Genomic DNA, 13,516 nt, shown 5'->3' with positions numbered 1-13,516 from the left:
AGATGGTGCAGGCGGGAGGGCGTTAGATTCCTGAGGCATTGGGACCATTTCTGGGGGATGGGTTGCACCTCAACAGAACCGGGATCAATATCCTCACGGCAGGTTAGGGGGGGGGTTTGCTAGTGCTGTTGGGGAGGGTTTAAACTCACTTGGCAAGGAGATGGGAACCTGAGAATAGATTCAGAAGGGAGAGAAGCAAAGTTGGAATTGGAATGCAGAAAAGTAGAAAGTGTATTTGGAAGACAGAGGAAACAAGGGCTAGAAGATAGACAACAAGGGAGTTTGGCAGTGCTAAACGGAATATACTTCAGTGCAAGGAGTATAGGGAATAAGGCAGATGAGCTGAGAGCACAGGTAGACACGGGAGTACGATATTATAGCTATTACTGAGAAAGAGGGGCAGGTATGGCAGCTCAACATTGCTGGTTACAGGGTTTTCAGTTGGGATAGAGAGGGGGGTAATAAAGGGGGGGGTGGCAGTATTGATTAACAAAACAATTACAGCTGTGAGAAGGGATGGTATATTAGATGGATCATCAAATGAGGCTGTGTGGGTTGAACTGAAGAACAAAAAAAGGGGCGATTACACTGCTGGGCGTGTTCTATAGACCCCCAAACAGTCAGAGGGAGGCAGAAGAGCACATTTCTGAGCAGTACAAAAACTATAGGGCAGTAAATAGTAGGCAATTTCAACTACCCTAATATTAACTGGGATAAAATTAGTGTGAAAGGTATAGAGGGTGTGGAATTCCTAAAATGCATTCAGGAGAACTTTTTAAGCCAGTATGTAACAAACCCAACAAGGCAGGGGGCAGTTGTGGACTTAGTTTTAGGCAATGAAGAGGGGCAGATGGAAGGGATATCAGTGCGAGAGCATTTTGGTGCTAGTGATCATAACTCAGTTAGATTTAGGGTAGTTAAGGAAAAAGACAAAGATAGATCGGGAATAAAAGTTCTCAATTGGGGGAAAGACAATTTTGCTGAGCTGAGATGGGATTTGTCCAAAGTGGACTAGAAACGGCTACCTGATGGTAAATCAGTGTCAGAGCAGTGAAGGCATTGAAGGAGGAGATCCCGAGGGTTCAGAGCAAGGGGCTGAAATTCAGGGTCCCAGAAAGACCCGTTGCTGTCCATTTGCGGCGGCCATGCGTCGGAATCCCCTAACCGCTGCTTTGGGGTCAACTGGCTGACCCAACCCAAATTCAGGTTGGGGATTTTTTGGCCTGGACCCAATACGGCCCGATGCTAATGACCATCGCAAGCGCATCATCAGAATGCACACTGCCGCTTTCCCTCACCTTAAAAATCCACCGACTGAAATTTAGGTCCCAAAGTCGCTCGCCGCCTCGCAATGCCCCAACAGATTTCTGTGTGGGTTCAACTTATCCCCAGTGAGTGCGGCCGGCAGTGTGGAGGACCTTCAAGGGGAGGGCCCTCTGCCGTGGCCGCCATGTTTTAATTTTTGCTGGCCGACTTCCCGATCGGTCAGCAAGGTAGTACCCACGGGTTCAGCTGATTGACAGCAGCGGAGTCCCAGTCCCGACCCAAATTCCGCCCTTCAGCCTGACTTCCTGTCTATGTCCTGCCCCCACTATGCCCGATTTCCTTTGGGACTTTGAAAAAACCTGTTGTGTATGCAATAACTGTTAGACTGAGTACTGTTTAACTCCAAGAGGTATGACCTTGGCTCTGCTTTATTAAGGCCCAATGTGACTAATATACAAAATGGCTGGCCTTTTATACTTGGTCTGCACACACATGCATGCAGCCCAATGGCCTCCAACAGTGACGCTATCCCAAAAGTACATACATGACAATACCACCCCCCCCCCACTTCCGAGATATTAACACAGTCTTTTACAAATTGAGATGGTCTGGTGTTTTACGCTTCTGGGTTGACCATCTCAGTTCAACTCCAGCCTTGGGTGAGTGTTCAGAGTCTATTGTGACTGGTGGCTGGGTGGCTGACCTGGTGGGAGTGGCAGGGATTGAAAGTCCATTTTCATTGAACATGTTAGTGATTGAAAGTCCCAATTCACTGATGACCACTGAGTCCTCTGATGACTGGAGGTAGGTTGGTTGGTCGTCGATTGTGTCTTCCTCCGACTGTTCCGGTTCGTCTGTGTGCCACAGCTTTGTCTGATCCATATGTTTCCTGCATATTTGCCCATTTTTGAGCTTGACAATAAATACTCTGTTACCTTCCTTGGCCATGACAGTACCAGCGATCCACTTAGGACCCTGACCATAATTCAGAACATATACAAGATCATTTACAGAAATATCACGTGACACAGCTGCCCTTGCTGACTTTGTCTTCTATATTCAACATGATTATTCAAGTCAGGGTGTACAAGAGATAGCTTGGTCTTAAGACCTCTCTTCATCATTAGTTCAGCAGGTGAGACCCCGGTAAGCGTGTGTGGTCTTGTCCTGTAACTCAGCAGTATGCATGACAGGCGGGTCTACAGTGACCCTTGGGTTACTCACTTCATACTCTGCTTTATGATTTGGACAGCACGTTCTGCTTGCCATTGGATGCAGGTTTGAACAGTGCTAACCTTACATGTTTGATACCATTGAGTTTCATGAACTCTTGAAACTCCTGACTGGTGAAGCACAATCCGTTGTCGCTAACAATGATGTCAGGCAAACCGTGTGTCGCGAACATGACACTGAGATTCTCAATGGTAGCTGTGGATGTGCTGGATGACATGATTATACACTCTATCCACTTCGAATATGCGTCCACCACAACTAAAAACATCTTCCCCAGGAAGGGACCTGCAAAGTGTATGTGGATCCTGGACCATGGTTTGGATGGCCACGACCACAGACTCAGCGGCAATTCTGCTGGTGCTTTGCTGAGCTGCATGCAAGTGTTGCACTGATACACACATGATTCCAGCTCAGAGTCAATTCCCGGCCACCATACATGAGACCTGGCAATGGCTTTCATCATTACAATGCCGGGATGTGTGCTATGTAGCTCACGTACAAATTTCTCTCTCCCTTTCTTGGGCATAACAACACGATTGAATCCAACTGAATAGACAGTTCGTCTTTGCGACGAATATAAGGTTTGGTCTCCTCGCACATTTGCTTGGGTATGGCAGACCAATCATCTTTGAGGATGCAACTCTTCACCACCGATAAAATCGGGTCCTGGCTGGTCCAGGTCTTAACTTGTTGAGCCGTGACAGGGGTTCCTTCACTCTCAAAAGCATCGATAATTAACAATAGGTCCGCCGGTTGCGTTTCCACCTCCGGTGTGGGCAACGGCAGACGGCTCAAAGCATCGGCACAATTCTCGGTGCCAGGTCTATGGCAAATGACATAATCATAAGCGGATAATGTCAGCGCCCACCTCTGGATGCGGGATGAAGCATTGGCAGTGATACCTTTGTTTTCCGAAAACAATGAAATGAGCGGCTTGTGATCTGTTTCCAGTTCAAACCGAAGACCAAACAGGTACTGATGCATCTTTTTAACTCCATACACACAGGCTAGTGCTTCTTTCTCTACCATGCTGTAGGCTCTTTCAGCTTTAGACAGACTTTTTGAAGCATACGCGGCTGGTTGAAGTTTACCCGACTTATTCGCTTGTCAGAGTACGCCACCAATTCCATATGACAAAGCATCACAGGCCAATGCTAAATGTTTACATGGTCATAATGTACCAGCAGCTTGTTGAAGCAAAGCAGATTAGTGGCTTTCTCAAAAAGTCTGTCTTGAGATGCACCCCACACCCAGTTGTCGCCTTTTCTTAGCAGCATGTGCACTGGTTCTAATAAGTTGCTCAATTTAGGTGGGAAGTTACCGAAGTAGTTGAGTAGACCCAGGAACGAACACAGCTCCGTCACATTCTGCAGCTTGGGTGCATTTTTGATGGCCTTGGTTTTTGCGTCTGTGGGCCTGATGCCGTCAGCAGCAATTCTCCTCCCCAGGAATTCGACCTCTGGTGCCAGGAAGATGTACTTCGAGCGTTTCAGTCTGAGTCCTACTTTGTCCAGACGAGGTAGAATCTCTTCCAGGTTGTTCAGATGTTCCTCGGAGTCACAACCGGTGATCAAGATGTCATCTTGGAACACGACGGTTCTGGGAACGGACTTCAGTAGTGTTATTTATGTAAACCTGTAAATATCATGTTTAACCACCAGAGGGCTCATCCCCTGGAGTCCCAAGGGATCCCACAATCCCTTGGGAGCACCTGTACCGAAGGAGGCCTCACAGGCTGGAGAGGCACTCTGAGACCTGTAATAAAGGACTAGGGTCACACCTTACTTTGAGCTTGCAGAATCTGGTCCGACTCTTTATTCAAGACATAACAAGCAGACTCTCCATGTTCCTCTGAAATATTGCTGCAGCCGAGCGAATTCCAAAAGGGCCCCTGTGATAAATAAACAGTCCTTTATGTGTGTTAATGCGCGTAAGTCTCTTCAGCGTCTCGATCAGCTCCTGTGTCGTGTAGGCCGACGTCAAGTCCAGTTTGGTGAACGACTTCCCCCCTGGCTAGCGTCGCAAACAAGTCATCAGCCTTCGGTAACGGGTACTGATCCTGTTTCAAAATCCTGTTGATCGTAGCCTTGTAGTCTCCACAGATTCTGACTGAGCCATCACTTTTCAGCACAGGAACAATGGGGCTGGCCCATTCATTAAATTCAACCAGTAATATGATCCCTTCACACTGGAGTCTGTCCAGTTCGATTTCGACCTTCTCCCTCATCATATACGGCACTGCCCGAGATTTATGATGGACGGGTCTTGCATCCGAGACCATGTGGATCTGCACCGTGGCTCCCGTGAAATTGCCGATGCCTGGTTCAAACAGCGAGGGGAACTTGCTCAATACTTAGGCACGTGTATCTTCCTCTGCCGACAATGCCTTGATGTCATTCCAATCACATCTGATTTTTTCAAGCCAGTTCCTGCCGAACAGCGTTGGACCATTGCCTGGAACAATCCATAAAGGTAACTCGTGAACCGCACCGTCATACGACACTTTAATTGTGGCACTGCCAATCACCGTTATAAGTTCTTTGGTATACGTGCGCAACTTGGCATTGACTGGACTCAGCCTGGTCCTCACAGCCTTAGTATCCCACAGCTTGTCAAATGCCCTCTGGCTCATTATCAATTGACTCGCCCCTGTGTCCAGTTCCATCGATACCGGTACCCCATTAAGTTTCACGTTGATCATTATCGGTTTGGTCTTAGTTAGGAACGAGTACAGTCCATACACTTCCTCCTCTGGTATCTCGGATTGCGTATCCGGATCCACGCTAGTCTGACCAACATCCTCCATGTGGTGTGTCGCAGCACGCTTGCTCATCTGCAGACACTTACGCTGGAGATGCCCCATTCTCAGGCAGCCTTTGCAACTATATTGCTTAAATCGGCACTGCTGGTGCCAGTGATTTCCCTCACAACGCCAACACGGAGAAGTCGGATGCATTCCCGCTGGCGGACTTTGGGCAGCCACAGGTTTCGTGTACACAGTTGGGTAGGCCCTGCCGTGTGCCGCTCTGCCGAACGCCGAATCAATTATATTTACAGTACTTGCCGAGTTTCAATTTTTCACTGATATCTGCTTTAGACTTCTATCCGTCGTCATGCATGACTGAGCGATCGTGATGGCCCTGTTCAAGTCCAACGTCTCCACCGCCAGTAGTTTACGCAGGATCACCTCGTGGTTGATGCCGATTACAAAAGGTCCTGAAGCATATCTGCCAACACAGCCCCGAACTTACACGGTTCCGCTAGACGTCTCAGGTCGGCAACGAATTCCGCCGCATACTGGCCCTCTGAGCGAACGTGTGTGTAAAATCTGTATCTCGTGATGATGATGCCTTCGTCTGGCTTAAGGTTGTCCTGTACCAGTGTACACAATTCTTCATACATCTTCTCTGTTGGACTCACAGGCAGGAGTAGATTCTTTATCAGACCAGAAATTTTTGGACCGTAACCCGTGAGGAACAGCGCCCGGCGCCGATCTGCGTCGCCAACCTCCTCCATTTTGTTGGCCACGAAGAAAGTCTGCCCAATTTTCTTCTTCCATAAATCGCTCCAACAATCCAATTGTGCTCGTTTTTGCATGCAAAGATTCTTGTTGCCTCATCACCAAATGTTGTGTACAATAACTGTTAAACTGCGTACTGTGTAACTCGAAGAGGTGTAACCGTGGCTCTGCTTTATTAAGGCCCAAAGTGACTAATATACAAAATGGCTGCCCTTTTATACTTGGGCTGCACACACGTGCATGCAACCCAATGGCCTCCAACAGTGACACCATCTAGTGGTTAGTGATCCCAAAAGTACACACATGACACAACCGCTTCAAGGATCCGTGCGATAAGAACATTAAAAAAATCATAGGTGCACCAGCTTTCTAATGCTACTAAATTTCGGCCCCCAAGTATATGCCCAAAAGAAAAAATGTGGGATTAACAAATTTAGAGCCCCCTGGATGTCAAGGGACATACCCTGGACATGTTCTATCTCCCTTCTTAAATATAAGTAGTACATAAGCTATCCACTGGTACTACACCTTTTTATAACAAATTATTAAATATATTTAGTAATGCCTCTGCCATCTCTTCCCTAGATTGTTTTAAAATGGATGTATGCAATCCATCTGGACCAGGGGTTTTATCCTCTTTGCATTTGATTTATTTATTTAATATATCCCCTCTTTTTATTTTAAATGCACTTTTCTCATTACTAATATCATCATCCAATGTCACGACCACCTGTTCTATCTCCCTGGTAAATACTGAAGCCAAATAATGATTTAATATTTCTGTCATCTCTCTATCATTACCTATGGTATTATCCTGTCGATCCCAAATAGCTCTATTCCCATCCCAACCTTCCTTTTTGTATTGATGTGCCTGTGAAATATTTGACTATTTTGTTTTATGTTCGTTGATAATTTAATTTCATAGTGCCTCTTTGCCTTCCTAAATGTTTTTGGCTTCTATCATAATCTTTTCGTATTCTCCCTTATCATGCACTCCCCTGCTGTCCATGTACTGAAGGTATGCCTCTTTCTTTACCCTCAATTGTTCCCTTATGGCTTTATTCATCCATGAAGTCTCATTAGTGTTTAGCTTGTTCTTTCCTTTTAGCGGTATAGATTGTTCCTGCACTCTGTTGCACACCGTTTTAAATGTTTACATTGCTGTTCTACATCCTTGTTTGCCAATCTTGTTGCCCATTTTATTTTCCCACATTCTATTCTCAGCCCCTCAATATCAGCTTTTCTGTAATCTATTACCCTGGTCTTTGACATACTTATGGCCTTCTCAATTATCATCTTAAAACATATTATATTATGGTCACTATTGCCTAGTAGTTCCTCTACTTTTACTTCTCTTATCTGCTCTGGTTCATTCCCCATTACTAGATCCAATAGTGAATCCTTCCTTGTTGGGCTTTTTACATATTGGATTAGAAAGAAGTCCGTACACACTGTAGGAACTCCAATCCCTTATCCCCTTTACCTACCTCTTCTGTCCAATTAATATTGGGGTATTTGAAATACCCCATGATTATTATTTTATGTTTTTTATTAATTTCGCTAATTTGTCTGCATATTTCTTCCTCCACCGCCCTTCCACTATTATCATCTTCGAGGAAGACTTGCTTCCACTCTAAAAGTGAGTTCTCAGGTGACTGTACAGTCCAATACAGGAATTACAGTCTCTGTCACAGGTGGGACAGACAGTGGTGAGGGAAGGGTGGGTGGGAAGTCTGGTTTGCCGCACGCTCCTTCCGCTGTCTGTGCTTGGTTTCTGCATGCTCTCGGCGACGAGACTCGAGGTGCTCAGCGCCCTCCCGGATGCTCTTCCTCCACTCAGGGCGGTCTTTGGCCAGGGACTCCCAGGTGTCGGTGGATGTTGCATTTTATCAGGGAGGCTTTGAGGGTGTCCTTGAAGTGTTTTCTCTGCCCACCTGGGGCTCACTTGCCATGAAGGAGTTCCGAATAGAGCGCTTGCTTTGGGAGTCTTGTGTCGGACATGCGGACGATGTGGCCCGCCCAACGGAGCTGGTCGAGTGTGGTCAGTGCTTCGATGCTGGGGATGTTGGCCTGGTCAAGAACACTGACGTCGGTGCATCTGTCCTCCCAGGGGCTTTGCAGGATCTTGCGGAGGCATCGCTGGAGCTGGAGCCCCTGAACAAATTTCCCTCTGGCCATCTGCTGCCATTCTTCACTCTTCTCTCCCCCAATCTCCCCTCCCCACTGTTTAAGCCTAATAGTGAGTGCATTTCTTACCCCTAAAGTATTTCCCTTACCCCTAAACCCCATGCTGCAAGGGCCGCTTCCTGAGCCCACTGCCCATCCCCCAACCATACCTGCTCACCTCCATCACTGAGCGGCGAACTTACCTCCCAGATCAATCTTCCTGCTACCAAGCCTTTTGCTCTCCCACTGGACCTGGCTGACTCAGCTGCTTAACCCGATCCCCGACAGCGTCCAGTGAGCCTCCGACCAGCTCCGACCACAGGTTTGGGCCTTACCTTCTCTGTCCGCCCTCACGTTTGGGCTTTCCTCTCCCCCAGCGATGTTTGGGCCTTCTCCTCCTCCCTGGCAATGTTCGGGCCTTCCTCTCCCCCGGTAACGTTTGGGCCTTCCTCTCCCCCGGTGACATTCAGGCCTTCCTCTCCCCCAGCGACATTTAGGCCTTCCTCTCCCCCGGTGACATTCAGGCCTTCCTCTCCCCCAGCGACATTCAGGCCTTCCTCTCCCCCAGCGACATTCGGGCCTTCCTCTCCCCCGGTGACATTCAGGCCTTCCTCTCCCCCAGCAATATTCGGGCCTTCCTCTCCCCCAGCGACATTCGGGCCTTCCTCTCCCCCAGCGACATTCAGGCCTTCCTCTCCCCCAGCAATATTCGGGCCTTCCTCTCCCCCAGCGACATTCGGGCCTTCCTCTCCCCCAGCAATATTCGGGCCTTCCTCTCCCCCAGCGACATTCGGGCCTTCCTCTCCCCCAGCGACGTTTGGGCCTTCCTCTCCCCCAGCGACGTTTGGGCCTTCCTCTCCCCCAGCGACATTCGGGCCTTCCTCTCCCCCAGCGACATTCGGGCCTTCCTCTCCCCCCCTACGCCCCCCGCCCCCCCCCCCCCCCCCGGCGACATTCGCGCCTTTCTCCCCCCAGCGACGTTTGGGCCTTCCTCTCCCCAGCAGTGTCCTGGCCTCCCCCTGGCCACTTCCACGATAGGTGGTCTGTAGATTACACCTATTAGTGCGATTGATCCTTTATTATCTTTTGTCTCTATCCATATGGATCCTATTTCTGTCTTGCTGATGGCTGCGTCACTTTTTTTTACTGCCGTTATGTTATCCCTAATAAGTACAGCTACTCCACCTCCCCTTTGTCCCTCTCTGTCTTTCTAAATACTTTATACCCTGCAATTCCCAGAAATGATTTTTCTGTAGCCATGTCTCAGTAATCCCTACTATGTCTGGTTCCTCGCAACACATGATTGCCTCCAGCTCCCCTGTTTTATTACAAACACTGTGTGCATTGCAGGACAGACATTTTAACTCATTTTTAATAGGATTTCCTCTCACTTTATGTTTAACCAACTTTTTAGACTCCTGCTCTATAACTCCCTTGCCATCAATGTCCTCCCTTACTTTATGCTTTCCTCTGCTCCCTTTTCTTGTTTTGTATATGTTTTGGCTAGTTATGTTTCTTGTCTATCCTTTCCCCTATCTTACTAGTTTAACGCCTTTGCCACTTCCCTATTTACCCTTTCTGATTATTTAGGACCGTGTGTTCATTATTGTTCTATTGAGGAGTTTCATCGCTCCACCATTGGCCACATTGTCTTCAGCTGCCGGAGTCCTAAGTTCTGGAACTCCCTCCCTAAACCTCTCTGCCTCTCTACTTCTCTTTCCTCCTTCAAGATGCTTCTTAAAACCACCTTTTTAACCAAGCTTTTGGACATCGGTCCTATGTGGCTCGGTATCAAATTGTGTTTGGTAACCCCCTTGTGACATGCCTTTGGATTTTTTAGTATGTTAAAGGTGCTATATAAATACAAGTTGTTGTTGCTTGATCAGTATAGGAATAATGAGAATTGTGAGTTGAAATGTCAGGTGACTGGCGGAAGAGACAGAACGGCAGGTCAAACAGAGGTCAGCTAGCCCTTGTGCATCCAACTTCCCCTTTTGATTGGGTAAGGGGAGGGCGGGCATGTTGGTGTCGGTGGGAAGTGGTCTGGGGTAGGAAACCGAAAGAGGAGCGAGAACGTTTAAAGTGAGACTAATAAATAATAAAACAATGCATACCTATACAGTGTAATGTCACCACCAATCCAGAGTTGCAAATTTTGCTGTAAAAGACAAACATATTTCAGAGCGGGGCATTTAAAGTTTATGAATAGAAAGAAAGTTAGACACATTTATATAGCACTGTTCATGACCACCGGATGTCTCAAAGCGCTTCACAGCCAATTAAGTATTTTTTAGAGTGTAGTCACTGTTGTAATGTGGGAAGCACACCAGCCAACTCCCACAAACAGCAATGTGATAATGACCAGATAGTCTGTTTTAGTGATGTTGATTGAGGGATAAATATTGGCCTCAGGACACCAGGGATAACTCCCCTGCTCTTCTTCGAAATAGTGCCTTGGGATCTTTTATGTCTACCTGAGAGAGCAGACGGGGCCTCGGTTTAGCATCTCATCTGAAAGACGGCACCTCCAACAGTGCTGCGCTCCCTCAGCACTGCACTGGAGTGTCAACCTAGATTTTTTTGTACTCAAGTGCCTGGAGTGGAACTTGAACCCACAACCTTCTGACTCCGAGACGAGTGTGCTGCCCACTGAGCCACTTACACAACAAATAACAGCAGGGATTTTTGAGCCAGAGGTCTGACGTGTTGAAATTTCTGCAAAGCCTGACCTGATGGATAGTTGTTGGTATGTGCGTCGCGCTTTCAAACTCTCATTCAGCATCAAGAACACTGAGGATGAAACATTTCTCACCGAGACCGATCCAAAGTTAGAATAGCTGCCCCTGTGAAACAGATGTGTATAGAAACAAAATGAATATGAAAGGGGCAATCACATTGATGGGCATGTACTATAGACCCCCAAACATTCAGAGGGAGATCGAAGAGCAAATATATAGGCTGGTTTCTGAGAAGTGTAAAAACGATAGGGCAGTTATAGTCGGGAATTTCAACTACCCTTATAATAACTGGGATAGAATTAGAGTGAAGGGTTTGGAGGGAGCAGAATTCTTCAAATGCAATCAGGTGAGCTTTTTTAGCCAGTACACAGAGGGGGCAGTTCTGGACTTGGTTTTAGGGAATGAAGCTGGGCAGGTGGAAAGAGTATCACTGGGAGAGCATTTTGGTGCTAGTGATCATAATTCAGTTCGATTTAGGGTCGTTATGGAAAAAGACAAAGATAGACCAGGAATAAAAGTTCTCAATTGTGGAAAAGCTAATTTTACCAAGCTGAGATGTGATTTCGGCAAAGTGGACTGGAAACAGCCACTGGAAGGTAAATCAGTGTCAGGAGTGAGTGGGAAGCATTTAAGGAGCAGATAGTGAGTGTTCAGAGCAAGTATGTTCCCTTAAAGAAAAAGGGTGGGATTAACAAATCTAGTGCCCCCTGGATGTCTCGGGACATACAGGGTAGTGTAAAGAAAAAAAGGAAGCTTATGTCAGATACTGAGGGCTCAATACTGCAGAGACTCTGGAGAAGTATAGAAAGTGCAGGGTGCAATTAAAAAGGAAATTAGGAAAGCAAAGACAGGGCATGAAAAAATATTGCCAATTAATATCAAGGAAAACCCAAAGATGTTTTATAAATATATTAAGAGCAAGAAGATAACTAAAGAAAGAGTAGGACCTATAAGGGACTATAAATGTAACCTGTGTGTGGAAGCGGAAGACATGGGTATGATTCTGAATTTTAAAATTCTGAGGGACAGGATAAATCTTCAGTTAGAAAGACATGGATTAATCAAGGACAATCAGCAAGGATTGGTGAAGGGTAGCTCGTGTCTGAATAATGTGATTGAATTTTTTGAGGAGATTACAAGGAGGGTCGATGAGAGTAGTGCATTTGATTTAGTCTATAAGGATTTTGGCAAGGCTTTTGATAATGTCCCACATGGTAGATTGGTGACGAAAGTAAAAGCCCAAGGCAAAGAGACAAGTTGAATCCAAAATTGGCTCGGAGGAAGCAATGGTTGATGGGTGTGTTTGTGACTGGAAGGCTGTTTCCAGTGGGGTTCCACAGGGCTCAGTACTCCGTCCCTTACTTTTTGTGGTAAATATCAATGTTTTAGACTTGAATGTACGGGATATGATTAAGAAGTTTGCAGATGATATAAAAATTGGCCGTGTGGTTGATAATGAAGAAGAAAGTTGTAGACTGCAGGAAGATATCGATGAACTGGTCAGGTGGGCAGAACAGTGGCAAATGGAATTCAATCCAGAGAAGTGTCATGTAATGTATTTGGGGAGGGCTAACAAGTCAAGGGAATACACATTAAATTGTAGGACACTGAGAAGTGTAGAGGAACAGAGGGACCTGGGAGTGCAGGTCCACAGATCCCTGAAGATAGCAGGCCAGGTGGATAAGGTGGTTAAGTAGGCATATGGGATACTTAAGTTTATTAGCCGAGGCATAGAATATAAGAGCAAGGAGGTTATGCTTGAACTGTATAAAACACTAGTTAGACCATAGCTAGAGTATTACGTGCAGTTCTGATCAACACATTACAGGAAAGATATGATTGCACTGGAGAGGGTACAGAGGAGATTTACGAGGATGTTGCCTGGACTGGAGAATTTTAGCTATGAGGAAAAATTGGATAGGCTGGGGTTGTTTTCTTTGGAACAGAGTAGGCTGACTGGAGACCTAATTGAGATGTATAAAATTATGAGGGGCCTAGATGGAGTGGATAGGAAGGACCTATTTCCTGAAGCAAAGTGGTCATTAACCAAGGGGCATAGATTTAAAGTAATTGGTCGGAGGTTTAGCGGGGATTTACAGAGAAATCTCTTCAGCCAGAGGGTGATGGGAGTCTGGAACTCACTGCCTGAAATGGTGGTAGAGGCAGAAACCTTCATAGCATTTAAAAAGTACTTGGATGTGCACCTGAAGTGCCGTAACAGGGCTACGGACCGAGAGTTGCAAAGTGGAATTAGGCTGGATAGCTCTTTGATGGCCGGCGCGGACACGATGGGCCGAAATGGCCACCTTCCGTGCTGTAAATTTCTATGATTCTATGGTCGGGCAGCAATGCTCTGTGTGGGCACCTACAAAATAATCTAAAATCTAAACTCTGGCCAGCCACTGGAGTGAAAAAAAATGTTACAACCTGCAGAGAGACAATTACACGTGGTAATATTAATTACTTCATACGTTTATATGACATTCCGTTAATTGCTTTTGGATGAAGGTTTATGAGGATAATAATTCCACGAAAATAGCAGATGGGTGATTTTATACAGATGCGTCAAAACATCACTAACCAAAAAAAGGCC

General features: G+C 46.5%; 1 protein-coding gene across 1 annotated transcript in view; it reads right to left on the bottom strand.

Annotated features, from left to right (window-relative positions):
- The window catches only part of LOC139276388 (transmembrane protease serine 2-like), a 125,643-nt gene that overhangs the window by 59,394 nt on the left and 52,733 nt on the right, over positions 1–13,516 (bottom strand). Inside the window, exons 6-7 of the mRNA XM_070894313.1 lie at positions 10,915–11,028; positions 10,300–10,343 (exon numbers count right to left, since the gene is read on the bottom strand). Of these exons, the coding sequence (XP_070750414.1) occupies positions 10,300–10,343; positions 10,915–11,028 (158 nt within the window). The remainder of the gene's footprint in view (positions 1–10,299; positions 10,344–10,914; positions 11,029–13,516) is intronic.

The sequence above is a fragment of the Pristiophorus japonicus genome, chromosome 11, assembly GCF_044704955.1.
Source record: "Pristiophorus japonicus isolate sPriJap1 chromosome 11, sPriJap1.hap1, whole genome shotgun sequence".
NCBI lineage: Eukaryota > Metazoa > Chordata > Chondrichthyes > Pristiophoridae > Pristiophorus > Pristiophorus japonicus.
The sequence above is the reverse complement of the archived record's forward strand: the minus strand, read 5'-3'. Positions and strand labels throughout refer to the sequence as shown.